This window comes from Salvelinus sp. IW2-2015, linkage group LG23, assembly GCF_002910315.2.
Source record: "Salvelinus sp. IW2-2015 linkage group LG23, ASM291031v2, whole genome shotgun sequence".
Classification (NCBI taxonomy): domain Eukaryota; kingdom Metazoa; phylum Chordata; class Actinopteri; order Salmoniformes; family Salmonidae; genus Salvelinus; species Salvelinus sp. IW2-2015.
In genome coordinates this window covers 8,929,063-8,947,221 of record NC_036863.1, presented here as the reverse complement: position 1 = coordinate 8,947,221, position 18,159 = coordinate 8,929,063, and the positions used below count along the sequence as shown (strand labels likewise).

General features: G+C 42.1%; 1 protein-coding gene across 1 annotated transcript; it reads left to right on the top strand.

The window, feature by feature from the left end:
- Positions 1–13,419: 13,419 nt before the first annotated feature.
- On the top strand, positions 13,420–17,092 carry kcnj1b (potassium inwardly rectifying channel subfamily J member 1b). The gene is given in 4 exon segments (XM_070434272.1): positions 13,420–13,436; positions 14,213–14,594; positions 16,027–16,658; positions 16,660–17,092. Coding segments are annotated over 4 exon segments (1,167 nt in total). The 3' UTR covers positions 16,796–17,092.
- Positions 17,093–18,159: the final 1,067 nt, after the last annotated feature.

Here is an 18,159-nt window from a genome sequence, read left to right as displayed (position 1 = left end):
CAGATTCTCGCCACGCCACCTGGTAGGAGCGACCTGTCAGGTAGGACGCAATCCAAGCGTGGGCCGCGCCGGAGATGCCCAACTCGGAGAGGGTGGAGAGGAGGATCTGATGGTTCACAGTATCGAAGGCAGCCGATAGTCTAGAAGGATGAGAGCAGAGGAGAGAGAGTTAGCTTTAGCAGTGCGGAGCGCCTCCGTGATACAGAGAAGAGAGTCTCAGTTGAAATGACTAGTCTTGAAACCTGACTGATTTGGACAAGAAGGTCATTCTGAGAGAGATAGCGGGAGAGCTGGCCAAGGACGGCACGTTCAAGAGTTTTGGAAGAAAAGAAAGAAGGGATACTGGTCTGTAGTTGTTGACATCGGAGGGATCGAGGTAGGTTTTTTCAGAAGGGGTGCAACTCTCGCTCTCTTGAAGACGGAAGGACGTAGCCAGCGGTCAGGGATGAGTTGATGAGCGAGGTGAGGTAAGGGAGAAGGCTCCGGAAATGGTCTGGAGAAGAGAGGAGGGATAGGGTCAAGCGGGCAGGTTGTTGGGCGGCCGGCCGTCACAAGACGCGAGATTTCATCTGGAGAGAGAGGGGAGAAAGAGGTCAGAGCACAGGGTAGGCAGTGTGAGCAGAACCAGCGGTGTCGTTTGACTTAGCAAACAGGATCGGATGTCGTCGACCTCTTTTCAAAATGGTTGACGAAGTCATCTGCAGAGAGGGAGGAGGGGGGGGGAGGGGGAGGAGGATTCAGGAGGGAGGAGAAGGTGGCAAAGAGCTCCTAGGTTAGAGGCAGATGCTTGGAATTAGAGTGGTAGAAAGTGGCTTTAGCAGCAGAGACAGAAGAGGAAAATGTAGAGAGGAGGGAGTGAAAGGATGCCAGGTCCGCAGGAGGCGAGTTTTCCTCCATTTCCGCTCGGCTGCCCGGAGCCCTGTTCAGATCACAATTGGTCGTTGTTTGGGAACACACACACCAAAGCACGCAACAGGCTGACCAATACAAGGGTTGAGAGAATTGGTGGCCATCCGGGCAAATCTGAAGCTTTTTGAGCCTGACAACAAGCCATCCTCAACAAGGTTGAAAAGTAACAGTGAAGATGAGGCCTCAGAATCTGATGTTCAAGAGGTGGACATTGAGGAGGTCCAGGGAGAAGACATGGAAACCTGAGAGGAAGACAACCAAAGCTATCTACAAAATAGCTTCCAATACTCTACTCAGCAAACTAGATGCAGTTTATCATAGTGCCATCCGTTTTGTTACTAAAACACCTTATACCACCAACCACTGCGACCTGTATGCTCTAGTCGGCTGGCCCTCGCTACATATTCGTCGCCAGACCCACTGGCTCCAGGTCATCTATAAGTCCATGCTAGGTAAAGCGCCGCCTTATCTCAGTTCACTGGTCACGATAACAACACCCACCCGTAGCATGCGCTCCAGCAGGTATATCTCACTGATCATCCCAAAAGCCAACACCTCATTTGGCCGCCTTTCCTTCCAGTTCTCTGCTGCCTGTGACTGGAACGAATTGCAAAAATCGCTGAAGTTGGAGACTTTTATTTCCCTCACCAACTTTAAACATCTGCTATCTGAGCAGCTAACCGATCGCTGCAGCTGTACATAGTCCATCTGTAAACAGCCCACCCAATTTACATACCTCATCCCCTTACTGTTTTTATTTATTTACTTTTCTGCTCTTTTGCACACCAGTATCTCTACTTGCACATGATCATCTGATGATTTATCACTCCAGTGTTAATCTGCTAAATTGTAATTATTCGCTCTTATGGCCTATTTATTGCCTACCTCCTCATGCCTTTTGCACATAATGTATATAGACTCATTCTTTTTTTTCTACTGTGTTATTGACATGTTTATTGTTTACTCCATGTGTCACTCTGTGTTGTTGTCTGTTCACACTGCTATGCTTTATCTTGGCCAGGTCGCAGTTGTAAATGAGAACTTGTTCTCAACTAGCCTACCTGGTTAAATAAAGATAAAATAAAAAAGCTTTAGTTTCTAGACTATCATTTTACAGATGTATGTTGAAAATGTGTTTGGGAAATGCGATGGATCATTGGGGATCATTCAATATTCGCTTTCTTTTGTTGTTCGGTAAAATCATCTCATGTGAAGAGTCAACTAATTTAATAAGTTTTAAAAATGTCTATTGGAAGGATTTAATAATTTGCAATTATGTCTACTTATGATAAGGTAAAAGGTTTATGTTTCTGTCTCCATATGATATGGTAAATATATCCAATGCAAAAAAACATTACATTTAAATGGTATTAATATTAATTTGCATATATTTCCGTTAATTCCCATCTATTCCCGTTAATTACCACGGAAAAAGTTTCCACCTCTGAATATGCCCCAAAATGTGCAACCCTACTTCTATGGGATATATATTTTATACGGACATTGAAAAGACAACTCTGCAGATGTTGAAAATCAGTCTTTGTCCTATGTTATAAAGTGCATATTTTATGGACGAAGAAAATACGTATTTTTTTGTTTGTCGTTTCTATGGTTTAAATGTCAACTGTACATAATGTCACATAATATCTAGATGTCAGTGTTGTTCAGTTCGCAAATAATTCATAATTTTTGTTCTTTTACCTTTTTTTCTCCCCAATTGGTAGTTATGGTCTTGTCCCATCGCTGCAACACCCCTATGGACTCGGGAGTGCCGAAGGTCAAGAGCCATGCATTCTCCGAAACACGACCCTGCCAAGCCGCACTGCTTCTTCACACACTGCTCGCTTAACCCAGAAGCACCAATGTGTCTGAGGAAACACTGTCCAGCTGGCGACCAAATATTTTTTAAACAACTCTTTTTACTGACACCAGAGTCATGATTTATTTTTTCTGAGTAACTCTTAGTTTTTACTTTTAGTTTTTACTTTTAGTTTTTAATTTGACCTGCTGGCCGCAATGAATCCTACAGGCAATATTCGCTCCTCCTGCTCAGCGGCTCCAGAGACATGCTCCAATCACCCACTGTCTATTATATGTAGCCTATGCGCAGGAAACTAAATGTTTAGAACTGATAATTGATCGCATGGTGCAAGTATTAATTCAATGAATTGATTATCGAATATAATCGATGGACATGGACACAGCCTGGTAGAACTAAAAAAATTGATACACAGCCTGCCTCTGCTCAAGAAACTCGAGAACTAATCATGTGGGGGGCTGGCTGCTGCAGTTCGCTGAGGATATTGTGCTATTCTCCCTTGCAGCAGTCAAGCAATTGCATTCCGCCAAGAATTGTTGACAATCTATTCTGGTTGCAGCTGCAACGGACCTCATTTCAACGTTATCAGGAAATAATCTTATTTGTATGCCTAGCAATGACAAATGTACATTGTTTGAAGCACACTTTGGACATGACTGTACTCTGGACATGACTGAATCAAATTAACAGATTGAGTCGAAAGATTCAGTAAAAAGAGCCACTCTTATAATGTTAGAGGAAAGCATTACAGTGGGGAGAACAAGTATTTGATACACTGCCGATTTTGCAGGTTTTCCTACTTACAAAGCATGTAGAGTTCTGTCATTTTTATCATAGGTACACTTCAACTGTGAGAGACAGAATCTAAAATAAAAATCCAGAAAATCACATTGTATGATTTTTAAGTAATTCATTTTCATTTTATTGCATGACATAAGTATTTGATACATCAGAAAAGCAGATCTTAATATTTGGTACAGAAACCTTTGTTTGCAATTACAGAGATCATACGTTTCCTGTAGTTCTTGACCAGGTTTGCACACACTGCAGCAGGGATTTTGGCCCACTCCTCCATACAGACCTTCTCCAGATCCTTCAGGTTCGGGCTGTCGGCTGAGCAATACGGACTTTCAGCTCCCTCCAAAGATTATCTATTGGGTTCAGGTCTGGAGACTGGCTAGGCCACTCCAGGACCTTGAGATGCTTCTTACGGAGCACTCCTTAGTTGCCCTGGCTGTGTGTTTCGGGTGGCTGTCATGCTGGAAGACCCAGCCACGACCCATCTTCAATGCTCTTACTGAGGGAAGGAGGTTGTTGGCCAAGATCTCGCGATACATGGCCCCATCCATCCTCCCCTCAATACGGCGCAGTCGTCCTGTCCCCTTTGCAGAAAAGCATCCCCAAAGAATGATGTTTCCACCTCCATGGTTCACGGTTGGGATGATGTTCTTGGGGTTGTACTCATCCTTCTTCTTCCTCCAAACACGGCGAGTGGAGTTTAGACCAAAAAGCTCTATTTTTGTCTCATCAGACCACATGACCTTCTCCCATTCCTCCTCTGGATCATCCAGATGGTCATTGGCAAACTTCAGACGGGCCTTTACATGCGCTGGGTTGAGCAGGGGGACCTTGCGTGCGCTGCAGGATTTTAATCCATGACGGCGTAGTGTGTTACTAATGGTTTTCTTTGAGACTGTGGTCCCAGCTCTCTTCAGGGCATTGACTAGGTCCTGCCGTGTAGTTCTGGGCTGATCCCTCACCTTCCTCATGACCATTGATGCCCCACGAGGTGAGATCTTGCATGGAACCCCAGACCGAGGGTGATTGACCTTCATCTTGAACTTCTTCCATTTTCTAATAATTGCGCCAACAGTTGTTGCCTTCTCACCAAGCTGCTTGCGCTATTGTCCTGTAGCCCATCCCAGCCTTGTGCAGGTCTACAATTTTATCCCTGATGTCCTTACACAGCTCTCTGGTCTTGGCCATTGTGGAGAGGTTGGAGTCTGTTTGATTGAGTGGTGGACAGGTGTCTTTTATACAGGTAACGAGTTCAAACAGGTGCAGTTAATACAGGTAATGAGTGGAGAACAGGAGGGCTTCTTAAAGAAAAACTAACAGGTCTGTGAGAGCCGGAATTCTTACTGGTTGGTAGGTGATCAAATACTTATGTCATGCAATAAAATGCTAATTAATTACTTAAAAATCATACAATGTGATTTTCTGGATTTTTGTTTTAGATTCCGTCTCTCACAGTTGAAGTGTACATATGATAAAAATTACAGACCTCTACATGCTTTGTAAGTAGGAAAACTTGCAAAATCGGCAGTGTATCAAATACTTGTTCTCCCCACTGTATGTCAGATATAAAAAATACTAAATAAAAAGCTAATTGCAGCAAAACAGATATTGAAGTAAGAAATATGTATAATTGCTCCCATATATCACTCACACTTATGTTAGCCATTTCATATCCTTCAGAATTGGCAGTGATCATTTTCTAGGGCTTTTGACACAATCAACAGAAGACTTTAACAATCTACAACAACATTCTCAGTAATGGTTATGGAAACATTTGACTTGCTATGACTGTGATATGTGGTTGTTTATCTACCTTAGTTGAATGCACAGACTAAGTCGCTCTGGATAAGTGTCTGATAAATTACCAAAATGTAAATGTGAAAATGAACACTTGCAAAGCACACTGGGTATATTTCTGATGAGATCTGCTCCCAAACAAGGCCCGAATTTGGTCGGTCTGCCCTTGCCTTGATTTGAACGTTAACAGACGTTGATTTTTGGGCCGGTCCGAAACAAATCTAAACCAATCATAGACATCTATTTTTAGGCCAAATCCAGGCTGGACTGGACCAAAAATCACTGTCTTTGGATGCTCAAATCAACATCCATGAACTGGGTAGGGTAAAGGTTTCCAGAGAGAATTTTAATTTCAAGGTGAACTGCCCTGATTGTTTGGATGTGCACTGTCACTTCAAATTGTCTCTATTTTTTCCCTCCTCATCTCCACTCTCTGAAGACTGGAGAGGTGTAGACTAACCGAGAAGGCTTGTGAGGGTCTGGCCTCAGTGATCAGATCAAACCAAACAAAGCTGGAGGACTTGAATGTCAGTGACTATGACATTCTGGAGCTGAACTGATTTTTTTATGGATTGATGGCTCCTCACTGCAAGTCGCAGAGACTTTGGTTAGTTAAACTTTGGTTTTCTCTGGATGCACTTATTGATGTTCACAACAAAACCATGCATGCTGTGAAGTACTTGAACTTGAGGTGTCAGTTTTATTAAGCTTAGTCCTGGAATAAGAAGCATGTTCAATGAATATTTTTTGTTTAAAGTCCAGGACTACACTGTACAAAATATAGTAGTTTTTACTGTAAGTTACTGTAAAAAAGGTACTGTATGTTACCGTAAATGTCACGTTCCTGACCTGTTTTCTGTTTAGTTTTGTGTGTTAGTTGGTCAGGACGTGAGTTTGGGTGGGCATTCTATGTTGTCTGTTTCTATGTTGGTTTAGGGTTGCCTGGTATGGCTCTCAATTGGAGGCAGGTGTTTGGCGTTCCTCTAATTGAGAGTCATATTTAGGTAGGCTGTTCACAATGTTTGTTTGTGGGTGGTTGTCTTCCGTGTCAGTGTTTTGTCGCACCATACGGGACTGTTCGGTTTGTTTTGTTCATTCGTCATTTATGTGTAGGCTATTTTCTTGTTCGTTCGTTCTGCGTGTGTTATGTCAGTTCGTCGTACTAAGTCTGTCTACTTTCGTTTTGTTATTTTGTTAGTTTATTCAAGTATAGTTTGTTTCGTTGTCTTGTAAATAAAATTCATCATGTATTCACAACCCGCTGCGCCTTGGTTCGATCACTACTCCTCCTCTTCTTATGAAGAGAGAGAGGAACGCCGTTACAGTAAATTACAAAGAAACTTTGGTTTAACAGTACATTACTGTAAACGTACAGGTAACTGGCTGCAAAAACAACAGTGTACGCTTAAACTATCACAGGGTGTCTTTACACAGGGAAGATATGGAGCCACTGGGCACCTCTGCATTTTTCTTTGTGTGTCATACCACCAAAAATATGAAAATGACTATTTACATTTGCCCATGATGTACCAAATGAGAAAGATAAAATGGAAGTGCCTTTCTCCTGTTGAAAGCATGGCATCCTGCAGCATCTCTGAGGAGGTGTGTTTTAAAAACATTTTTTAACCTTAATTTAACTAGGCAAGTCAGTTAAGAACAAATTCTTATTTACTAATGATGGCCTACCCCGCCCAAACCTGGATGATGCTGGGCCAATTGTGCACCACCCTATAGGACTCCCAATCACAGCCAAATGTGATACAGCCTGGATTCAAACCAGGGACTGTAGTGATGCCTCTTTTTATTTTATTTATTTAACTAGGCAAGTCAGTTAAGAACACTGTATTATTTTCAATGACGGCCTAGGAACAGTGTGGTAAACTGCTTTGTTCAGGGGCAGAACGACAGATTTTTGTCTTGTCAGCTCAGAGATTCGATCTTACAACCTTTCGGTTACTCGTCCAATGCTCTAACCACTAGGCTACCTGCCGCCTCTTGCACTGAGATGCAGTGCCTTAGACCGCTGTGCCACTCGGGAGCCCAATTGAATTTATTTTTATTTCCCTCAAGCAAGATCTCACCTAGGGCATGTCATGCAAATAATGTCCCCCTGCCAAAAAGTGTTCCCCCCCCTGCGTCAAAATGGGATTCGATGAGTTTTAGCTTCTATTGCTAGGGCTGTTGCTAGAACTTGCAAAATTCTGACCGGATTACGTAATGAACCAAAGCATCTGTTGCTATGCTGGTTGCTTGGCTCTATTTTACCTTGTAGCGGTCACGAAGGAAGGAGGACGCGGGCAGTTCTTGTTCTATTTCACCTCAAAACGCTCACTCAGTCCGTGCAAATGTATTACCTCAGAATTGCTCTCCAAGGATGGTGTTTTTGACAGTGACAACCTGCTCCCTCAAAGGAGTGAAAAGACTGGAAAGAGAACACTTTCTTTACCATATCGTTGTTTTTATATAAGAAAATATTGTTAAATAGGAGGAAATAATTGAAGCTGTTTTTAGATTGACGTTGCTAGCTAGTGTACTTATTTACCTCAGCCTGCCTAGTCAGATAGCCAGCTACAGTAGAGGCGCAACAACATTCAGAGACATTCAAAGTAACGTTAAGCAATTAACTTCTATTAGATAACTGGACGGATTTAGCCATGTACAACCATTTTTCAACAACCATTTTCCATCTAGCTAGTTGGTCATCTACATGTTGCTAGCTATACATGTCGTATTGAGGTATCTAGCTTTAAGTTAAACCTGATAAATCAAATGGATAGGTGTAAGCAATTATGGTAATTTCAAATGCCATTAACTAGGTGTCTTCGCTAGACAGACACAGAGGGGAGGGAGTAAGAAAGAAAGGATGAAAGTGAGAGAGGTGGGAAGAGAGTGGAAGACAGACAGAGAGAAACAGAGAGAGAAAGACAGCAGTGCAAATGTACTTAGACTTGAGTATTTCAGCAACTCTTCTCTTCCCTTGTTAGGAGGGAGGGTGATTTTTACTAAGGAGGAGAAGGAGGCCGTGCTGGCCATTTCGGAGTGAAGCGCATGATTGCCAAAATCAACCTACACTTCTTCTGACGGGGAATTGTCAAGGAGTTGGACAGCTGGGCAATTGAAATAACCTTCTGTTTATCAATCACATTCTATTACAGTATATCTGAAATTATTATGATTTCAATGAATGTCATATCAGAGAGCACACAATGTGCACACAAAATAACCTGAAGCTAGTGTTAGTTTCCCTAGCACTGATATTTTTCTATTTGTCTTCCTAGGGTTACCTTGGTGGAAGCCAACAATCTTCTCCAGTTGGAGCAGTTGGGCGGTCGACCACTGAAAGCACTGACACCCTACACTGCGGCGAAGCCCAATAGACAAAGTATGTTAGGCTTTGGTTGACATTTGAGAAAGCAAGAAATGGTAGTTATGCTGAGCTTATAAAAATGTACCTCTTCAATTTACCTCTCCAGATGACTTTAGGACCATCGACTGTCCGAGCCCCCCAGGAGGTACCCCATCTACCAGGACCAGTGAGTTCGGATCAGTCTGATTCTTTGTGCTCTGAGTCAGAGGGGGACCAGCTATAGGTAGGCTATACCTTCCACAAGTGTTGAAAAGTACATATCTCCCATTTATAACACTGCACTAATCCATCAAAATTTCTCACAGTAAAGTGTAACCTGCGTGTTTGCTTGTTTACATCTCTGTCTCCTACCCTGTTCCCTTTAACTCTGCTCCTGTTCTCCAGAACCTAGGGGTTCTGCCCAACACCTAGACGTGGGTCCAACTGATGTTCTCAATTACCAACCACCCTCCAACTTTTCATTACATCATCTACAGCTACTGTTATTGACATGTTGTCATTATCTGCTAAGAAACTTGTATTTCTCTATCATACTGGGCACATAATATGTGACATACCCAGATTAACTAAAAACACTAGCACTGCAAACACTCAGAACAAAGAGAGCAGCCTACCTCTTCAAGTTCCCCTTCCGAGACTGGCTAGCTGTTGAGAACAAATGACAGGTAGAACCTCCCAACCACAGAGCAACCACCTCCGGAATATTCCACATGCCAGAATTCAGTATTTTAGTCTGATTGTCATGTGAGTGTACAAAACATCTGTGAAAATAAATGAATGACACAACTGTACCAAAAAAATATCAAAGTTGTATTAACGATCTTAAACATTGCCAGGTTGGTTTTCAAAGCTGTTTTACAAGGTGTTCATTATTGTAAGTTGTAAGGTGCCCTTTGATGGTATTTATTTGTTCTACATTATTCACTGTTGTATCCTAGGAATTACAATAGATACATATTTGTATTTTTTTAATTTCACCTTTATTTAACCAGGTAGGCCAGTTTAGAACAAGTTCTCATTTACAACTGCGACCTGACCAAGATAAAGCAAAGCAGTGCGACAAAACAACAACACAGAGTTACGCATGGGATAAACAAATGTACAGTCAATAACACAATAGAAAAATCTGTATACAGTGTGTGCAAATGAAGGAGGTAAGGCAATAAATAGACCAGAGTAGGTGAACGGATGAACTCCGCATGTGTGGTTCCCACCATGAAGCATGGAGGAGGAGGTGATGGTGTGGGAGTGCTTTGCTGGTGACACTGTCATTTATTTAGAATTCAAGGCACACTTAACCAGCATGTCTACCACAGCATTCTGCAGCGATATGCCATCCCATCTGGTTTGCGCTTAGTGGGACTATAATTTGTTTTTCAACAGGACAATGACCCAATACACCTACAGGCTGTGTAAGGGCGATTTGACCAAGAGTGGAGAGTGCTGCATCAGATGACCTGGCCTCCACAATCATCCAACCTCAACTCAATTGAGATGGTTTGGGATGAGTTGGACCGCAGAGTGACACCTCACAAGTCCTCACATGATTCCATATGTGTTATTTCATAGTTTGAAGTCTCACAATTTTTCTACAATGTAGACAATAGTAAAAATAAATAAAACCCTTGAATGAGTAGGTGTGTCCAAACTTTTGACTGGTAATGTATATCTATGTGCAGAGCTGCCTTGTTCTCGGTAGTTTCAAAAAGTTCTTAGTCAGAAAGAGGTAAGTTCATAATTTGGTTGTCCCAATTGAGTTATTATTAATTACAGAAAAATAATTTGAGAATTTCGTCGACATCGTCGGCCAATAATTCAGTGTGGCCATTTTGTGTTGCCTAACTAAATTTTAAGAGTAAGTTATTATATACTTATGATGTCATTGTTTATCATGGCACATTCAATCAGAATTGTATTTCATATATTAACATAAGTCATTTTATTTATGTAGCAAAACTGTCCTTGAGATGTAGTCGGCATTATAGCTTATAACGGCTCGTAAAAATAATAGTTAAATTAAAATAGACTTAACACAGCCAGACAGGTTTTAATAGCATAATGAAACGTGTATGTTCATGACATTCAGCAAACATCAAATTATCAAGTTTCTATCATATGAAGGGAAGGTAATCAAATTTGTTTAAATGAAAATGTGATACAGAAGAAAAAGATTCCTGGTGAACTATTTCAATATGAACTATGGTGTAATTGTAAGACATTTTATTTAATGTACACTCAAATCTGTTTGCAAAAGACAGACTTTTACAGGGCAGTATCATGTTTAAATCTATTTGGTAAAAGCAAATAAATAAATTATCTAGGGCATTTCTCAGTAATGCTTCTGTAAACCCCAACAAAAAGGAATATGTGGTCAGGCTAAAGTGTTGAGTAAATCTGCGAATGCGCGAGGTTACATGCCCCAATTTTATGAAAATTAAAGTATTTTGAACACTGATCTAAAAATCTACAGTTCCCTGCACTGGATGGTACAGCTACAATCATAGGAAACAAGAGTTGGATTGAATATGGTCACTAAACCCAATGATACTGTACCTTCCTAGAAGTGTCTGCTGTATTTGAAGAACAGAAGAAAAGACATCGATAAGTCATGTTTTTGTATTTTTTTCTCTCTACCCCATTGACTCTAATGGTTTCAGCTTGAGACATCTTGTTTCTCCATTCCCCGCCCCCCCCCCCAGGTTTTAATAATATAGTGACATTTGTATGTTCATGACATTCAGCAAACATCAAAGTAGCAAGTTTCTAGCGTATGAAGGGATGGAAATGACATTTGTTTAAATTAAAGTGTTATACAGAAGAAAATGATTCCTGGTGCACTATTTCAATGTGTAACTTTTATTAGCATCCCCATTAGCTAACCCTGTAACGCTAGCTAATCTTCCTGGGGTCCAACACCAATTATCAAGACATTATAAACAACCACAATCAAGACTTCACAAACATTCAACAAGTAGACAATACAGATAATTAAAATACCTGACAGGAAACACATTTAACATTCAGTTGATGCTTTCTATTTGCTGTCCAATCATATGGTCTTTCACATTCTTTTCTTTTTTTCTTGAAGTTGTAGTTACTTTTTGCCTGAGAAATATGGATTGGTAAAGAGTTCCATTCAGCATTGGCTCTATATAAAACTGTAGATTTAAGGCGATTTGTCTTAGCTGCACTGAATTTGCCTGTCTGGTTTGGTGGTTATGCGTGTTGCTGTAACGGATTTCGTTGGTGGAAGGAGAGGAGGACCAAAATGCAGCGTGGTACGTATCCATAATAACTTTTAATGAGAATGAATACAAAATACAAAAAAAAACAAGAGAATCAAAATGAAAACCGAAACAGTCCCGAATGGTGCAAACACTAAAATGGAAAACAACTACCCACAACCCATAGTGGGAAAACAGGTTACCTAAGTATGATTCTCAATGAAGAGACAACGATCGACACCTGCCTCTGAATGAGAACCATACTAGGCCAAACACATAGAAATATAACCACAGAACAAAACATAGAAACAACAACATAGAATGCCCACCCCAACTCACACCCTGACCAAACTAAAATAAAGACATAAAAAAGGAACTAAGATCAGAACGTGACACTTGCGAAAGTAGTCACCCACTTGGCATTTTTCCTATTTTGTTGCCTTACAACCTTGATTTAAAATACTTTTTGGGGGGGTTTGTATCATTTGATTTACATAACAAGCCTACCTCTGATATTGCCAATACAAGCATGGTGTAATTGTAAGACATTATATTTAATGTACACTCAAATCTGTTTGCAAAATACAGACTTTTACAGGGCAGTATCATGTTTATATCTATTTGGTAAAAGCAAAGAAATAAATTATCTAGGGCATTTCTCAGTAATAGTTCTGTAAACCAAAGAAACAGGTGCGTGTGGTCAGACTAAATAGTTGAGTAAATCTGCGAACTGAGGTTACGTGCCCCAATTTTATGAAAATGAAAGTGTTTTGAACATGTATTTAAACACAGATCTAAAAATTGACATCAAAATTATATAAGACAGTACCATACACTTGATGGTACAGCTACAATCATAGGAAACAAGCGTTGGATTGAATAGGGTCCCTAAAACCAATGATACTGCACCTTCCTAGAAGCATCTGCTGTATTTAAAGAACAATTGAGAAGAAAAGACATCAATGAGTCATGTCTTTGTATTTTTTTCTCCCTATTTCATTGACTAATGGTTTCAGTTGAAAATAAAACCAGCATGGATGCTGCAGTGGTCACGCTGTCCCATCTTCAATAGGTGCACCTTCTGCCTGTCATAGTTATTGTGTGCTTTCTGGCAAACTGTGTGGCGACTGAATCCAGAATATTCCATTTCTGGAATTGAGGCTTCACATATGGTGGTGGTGGAGACCATGTGCAATGGGCCACCATGTCAGGGAGAGCCACAGCCAACCACGACACCCTGGCTAGGGATGGAGTGAGTGGCTGTACTAGGGACTCCGGAGGAGTGTGGTGGGGTGTTGACAGGGGTCTAGTAAGGCTAAAATAGTGATGCACTGTCGGAACATTCCAACCTGCCTCTCTTGTCTGTCTGTTTGAGGGCTGTGTACACCATGGCATGTGACTGGGATTAGGACATTTCACTGTAGATTAAAACCTTTGCAACGCCTTCATGGCAACTTGCTCAGAGAAGTAGTTCCCGAATTGATCCTGTCTCTGCAGTTTGGCCCATGGTTTCACTTAGCAGGTATGTGAAGTGTATTTTCCACTGTTTAGATAGACAGACCAACAGTGTGAAAGTGATCTATTTCTTTAGTGCTATTGACATTTTTATTAGTGCAAAGTTTTGTGTGTATGTTTGCTGAATAGGAAATTGTGAAAAAAGGCTGTTGTCTTTTTAAGGGCAGAAATAGTGTTGCCGCACTGAGTTTTATTAGAGGACGAGTGACTTATGTTGAACGGTTACTTGGGGAGAGGTTGCCATAGTTATTTAAGACAGAGATCGTAAAGTGCAAGGGCATCACTATTGTCTGGTTTCCCTTCAGTGGAACTGCTGCCAGGGATTTGTTTAGTCAATTACATAACAGGGGAACAATGACAACCACAAATGTACTCATGCCACTTTGTAGGGTGGGTAACTGTGAAATATCAAATGTAACTTTGATCAACTATTTAATCTCCTAAGGCACTGAAAACATAATAGAACACACAATGTTGTGTTTTATCTCCTGTATCTAAGGCAAATAAAATATGTCCTGTTACGGGAAGAAACATTTGTGGAATATCAAAGACACATTTCAAATCTATTGCTGACGAGCTGTTTTATGAACAAGGTTAGTGAACAATATAAATGGGGGATGAGTTTTTTCAAAAGATTATCTGATTATCTATCTATATTCATTTTATTGATGTTCATTTTGTATAACCAAATAAAACTAGTCTGCCAGCTAATTGACCACTTTGTGGTTCCTCCATTGCGGTTTATCCTGGCCTTACACAATTGTTATTGTTTTTTCCCCAAAGCTCCAGGATGTTTCAGTTCGTCCAGAGGCCCATCCATGACTACCTGACAGAGAGCAGAATCCGCCGGACCCGGTTGGTGACCAAAGATGGCCGCTGCAACATTGAGTTTGGCAACATCAAGTACCACAACCACTTTGCTTTCCTGTTGGACTTCTTTACGACAATTGTGGAGATCCACTGTTATTTCGTCCTCGTCCTCTTCATTGCCTCCTTCACAGTCAGCTGGTTCATCTTCAGCCTTCTATGGCACTGGATCGCCAAGAGCAATGGGGATCTAATTGGACAGAACTTCACAGCCAGCCATGCCCACTGTATAGTCAATGTTAATGATCTCACCACGGCTTTCCTGTACTCCTTAGAGACCGAGACCACCATTGGTTATCTTCTTAAGGCTGAGATCGGCTGAGATCCCGTTAACGGGATCGACTTGACAACAGCCAGTGAAAGTGCAGGGCGCCAAATTCAAACAACAGAAATCTCATCATTAAAATTCCTCAAACATACAAGTGTTTTACACCATTTTAAAGATAAACTTGTTCTTAATCCCACCACAGTGTCCGATTTCAAAAAGGCTTTACGACGAAGCACACCATCTGATTATGTTAGGTCAGTACCTAGTCACAGAAAAACAGCCATTTTTCTAGCCAAAGAGAGGAGTCACAAAAAGCAGAAATAGAGATAAAATGAGTCACTAACCTTTGATGATCTTCATCAGATGACACTCATAGGACTTCATCTTACACAATACATGTATGTTTTGTTCGATAAAGTTCATATTTACATCCCAAAATCTTAGTTTACATTGGCGTGTTATGTTCAGTAATGTTTTGCCTCCAAAACATCCGGGGGTTTTGCAGAGAGCCACATCAATTTACAGAAATACTCATAATAAATATTGATAAAAGATACAAGTGTTACACATGGAACTTTAGATAAACTTCTCCTCAATGCAACCGCTGTGTCAGATTTCGAAAAAGCACACCATGCAATAATCTGAGTACGGCGCTCAGACACAAAAACAAGCCATACAGGTACCCGCCATGTTGTGGAGTCAACAGAAGTCAGAAATAGCATTATAAATATTCACTTACCTTTGATGATCTTCATCAGAATGCACTCCCAGGAATCCCAGTTCGACAATAAATGTTTGTTTTGTTCGATTTAGTCCATAATTTATGTCCAAATACCTCCTTTTTGTTCGCGTTTAGTTCAAAAATCCAAATTCATGACGCGCAGGCCAGACGAAAAGTCAAAAAATTCCATTACAGTTTGTAGAAACATGTCAAACGATGTATAGAATCAATATTTAGGATGTTTTTAACATAAATCTTCAATAATGTTTCAACCAGAGAATTCCTTTGTCTTTGGAAACGAAAAGGAACGCAGCTACCTTTCACGGGGGCGCGCCTGATTGAGCTCATGGCACTCTGCCAGACACCTGGTTGAAACAGCTCTCATTCCCTCATCCTTCACAGTAGAAGCCTGAAACAAGGTTCTAAAGACTGTTGACATCTAGTGGAAGCCTTAGGAAGTGCAATATAACCTCATAGACACTCTATATTGGATAGGCAAACCTACAAACCTCAGATTTCCCACTTCCTGGTTGGATTTCTTCTCAGGTTTTTGCCAGCCTTATGAGTTCTGTTATACTCACAGACATAATTCAAACAGTTTTAGAAACTTCATAGTGTTTTCTATCCAAATCTACTAATAATATGCATATCTTAGCTTCTGGGCCTGAGTAGCAGGCAGTTTACTCTGGGCACCTTATTCATCCAAGCTACTCAATACTGCCCCCAGCCATAAGAAGTTAAGGTGTACGGGCACTCACCGGGCACTGCCCTGGCACCGTGGCCATCATCGTCATCCAATCCCTTATTGGGGTCTTTATCAACTGCTTCATGTGTGGTGTGATCCTGGCCAAGATCTCCCTTCCCAAGAAGAGGGCAAAGACAGTGACTTTCAGTGATACAGCAGTCATCTGCCTGAACAAGGGCCGCCTGTGCCTGGTGATTCGAGTGGCCAACCTCCGTAAGACCTTACTCATCGGGAGCCAAATCTACGGCAAGCTGCTTAGGACAACTGTCACGCCGGACAGCGAAAATATAATTCTGGACCAGGTAGGCATCGACTTTGCAGTGGACGCTGGCAAGGACAACCTGTTTTTTGTCTGCCTGTTGACATTGTACCATGTCATTGACAAGGCCAGTCCATTCTACGACATGACAGCAGACACCCTCCAGCAGCAGAACTTTGAGCTGGTGGTCTTTCTGGACGGGACGGCCGAGTCCACCAGCTCCACCTGCCAGGTACGGACGTCCTTCATCCCCCAGGAGGTCCAGTGGGGATAGAGCTTCCTGCCCATTATCTCCCGCAACAAGATGGGCAAGTACCGCGCAGACTTTTCCAACTTCTCCAGAACCGTGCCGATGACTACCCCACACTGTCCACTACTTTCAGAGTAATTTAGGCCAATGCAACAGCAACAATAACCAAAACAACCACCACAAGTAGCTGGGTATTGACAACCCAGGATTCAAGGTGATGGACATTCAAGACACAATGGATGTCACAAAAATGTGAGCTGGAGAAAATGTTCCAGTGTAAACCACAGACAGACAGCAGCCCCCAGGATGTGGGACATGGGTCAGGGAGAAAAATGTGGGTTAAACTCTTGTTTATGAAAGTAGTCAGGTCCTCTCTATAGATTGTCAGTCCGGGAAGGCAAATTTTGTGGTCAGGGGCTCATACTGAGTCATAGACGATGAGCAGGTAGCCACGGTAGGAGCTAAGGTGTTGGTAAAAACAGCTCATTACAATAAATCAAATGTATTTATAAAGTCCTTCTTACATCAGCTGATGTCACAAAGTGCTGTACAGAAACCCAGCCTAAACCACACACAGCAAGCAATGCAGGTGTAGAAGCACAGTGGCTAGGAAGAACTCCCTAGAAAGGCCAGAACCTAGGAAAAAACCTAACAGTGGTTGTAGAGGGTGCAACAGGTCAACACCTCAAGTTGGCTTTTCATAGCCGATCATCCAGAGTATCTCTACCGCCCCTGCTGTCTCTAGAGAGTTGAAAACAGCAGTTGAAAACAGATCAGGGTTCCATACCCGCAGGCAGAACAGTTGAAACTGGAGGAGCAGCACAACCAGGTGGACTGGGGACAGCAAGGAGTCATCAGGCCAGGTAGTCCTGAGGCATGGTGCTAGGGCTCAGGTCCTCCTCCTCCTCCGAGAGAGAGAGAGAGAGAGAGAGAGAGAGAGAGAGAGAGAGAGAGAGAGAGAGAGAGAGAGAGAGAGAGAGAGAGAGAGAGCAAATTAGAGAGAGCATATTTAAATTCACACAGGACACCGGATAAGACAGGAGAAATAGTCCAGATATAACAGACTGACCCAAGCCCCCCGACACACAAACTATTGCAGCATAAATACTGGAGGCTGAGACAGGAGGGGTCGGGAGACACTGTGGCCCCGTCCGACGATACCCCCAGACAGGGCCAAACAGGCAGGGTATAACCCCACCCACTTTACCGAAGCACAGCCCCCACATCACTAGAGGGATATCTTCAAACCACCAACTTACTATCCTGAGACAAGGCTGAGTATAGCCCACGTATATCTCCCTTACGGCACGAACCCAAGGGGGTGCGCCAACCCGGACAGGAAGATCACGTCAATGACTCAACCCACTCAAGTGACGCACCCCTCCTAGGGACGGCATGGAGAAGCACCAGTAAGCCAGTGACTCAGCCCCTGTAATAGGGTTTGAGGCAGAGTATCCCAGTGGAGAGAGGGGAACCAGCCAGGCAGAGACAGCTCCAGTGCCTTTCGTTCACCTTCACACTCCTGGGCCAGACTACACTCAATCATAGGACCTACTGAAGAGATGAGTCTTCAATAAAGACTTAAAGGTTGAGACCGAGTCTGCGTCTCTCACATGAATA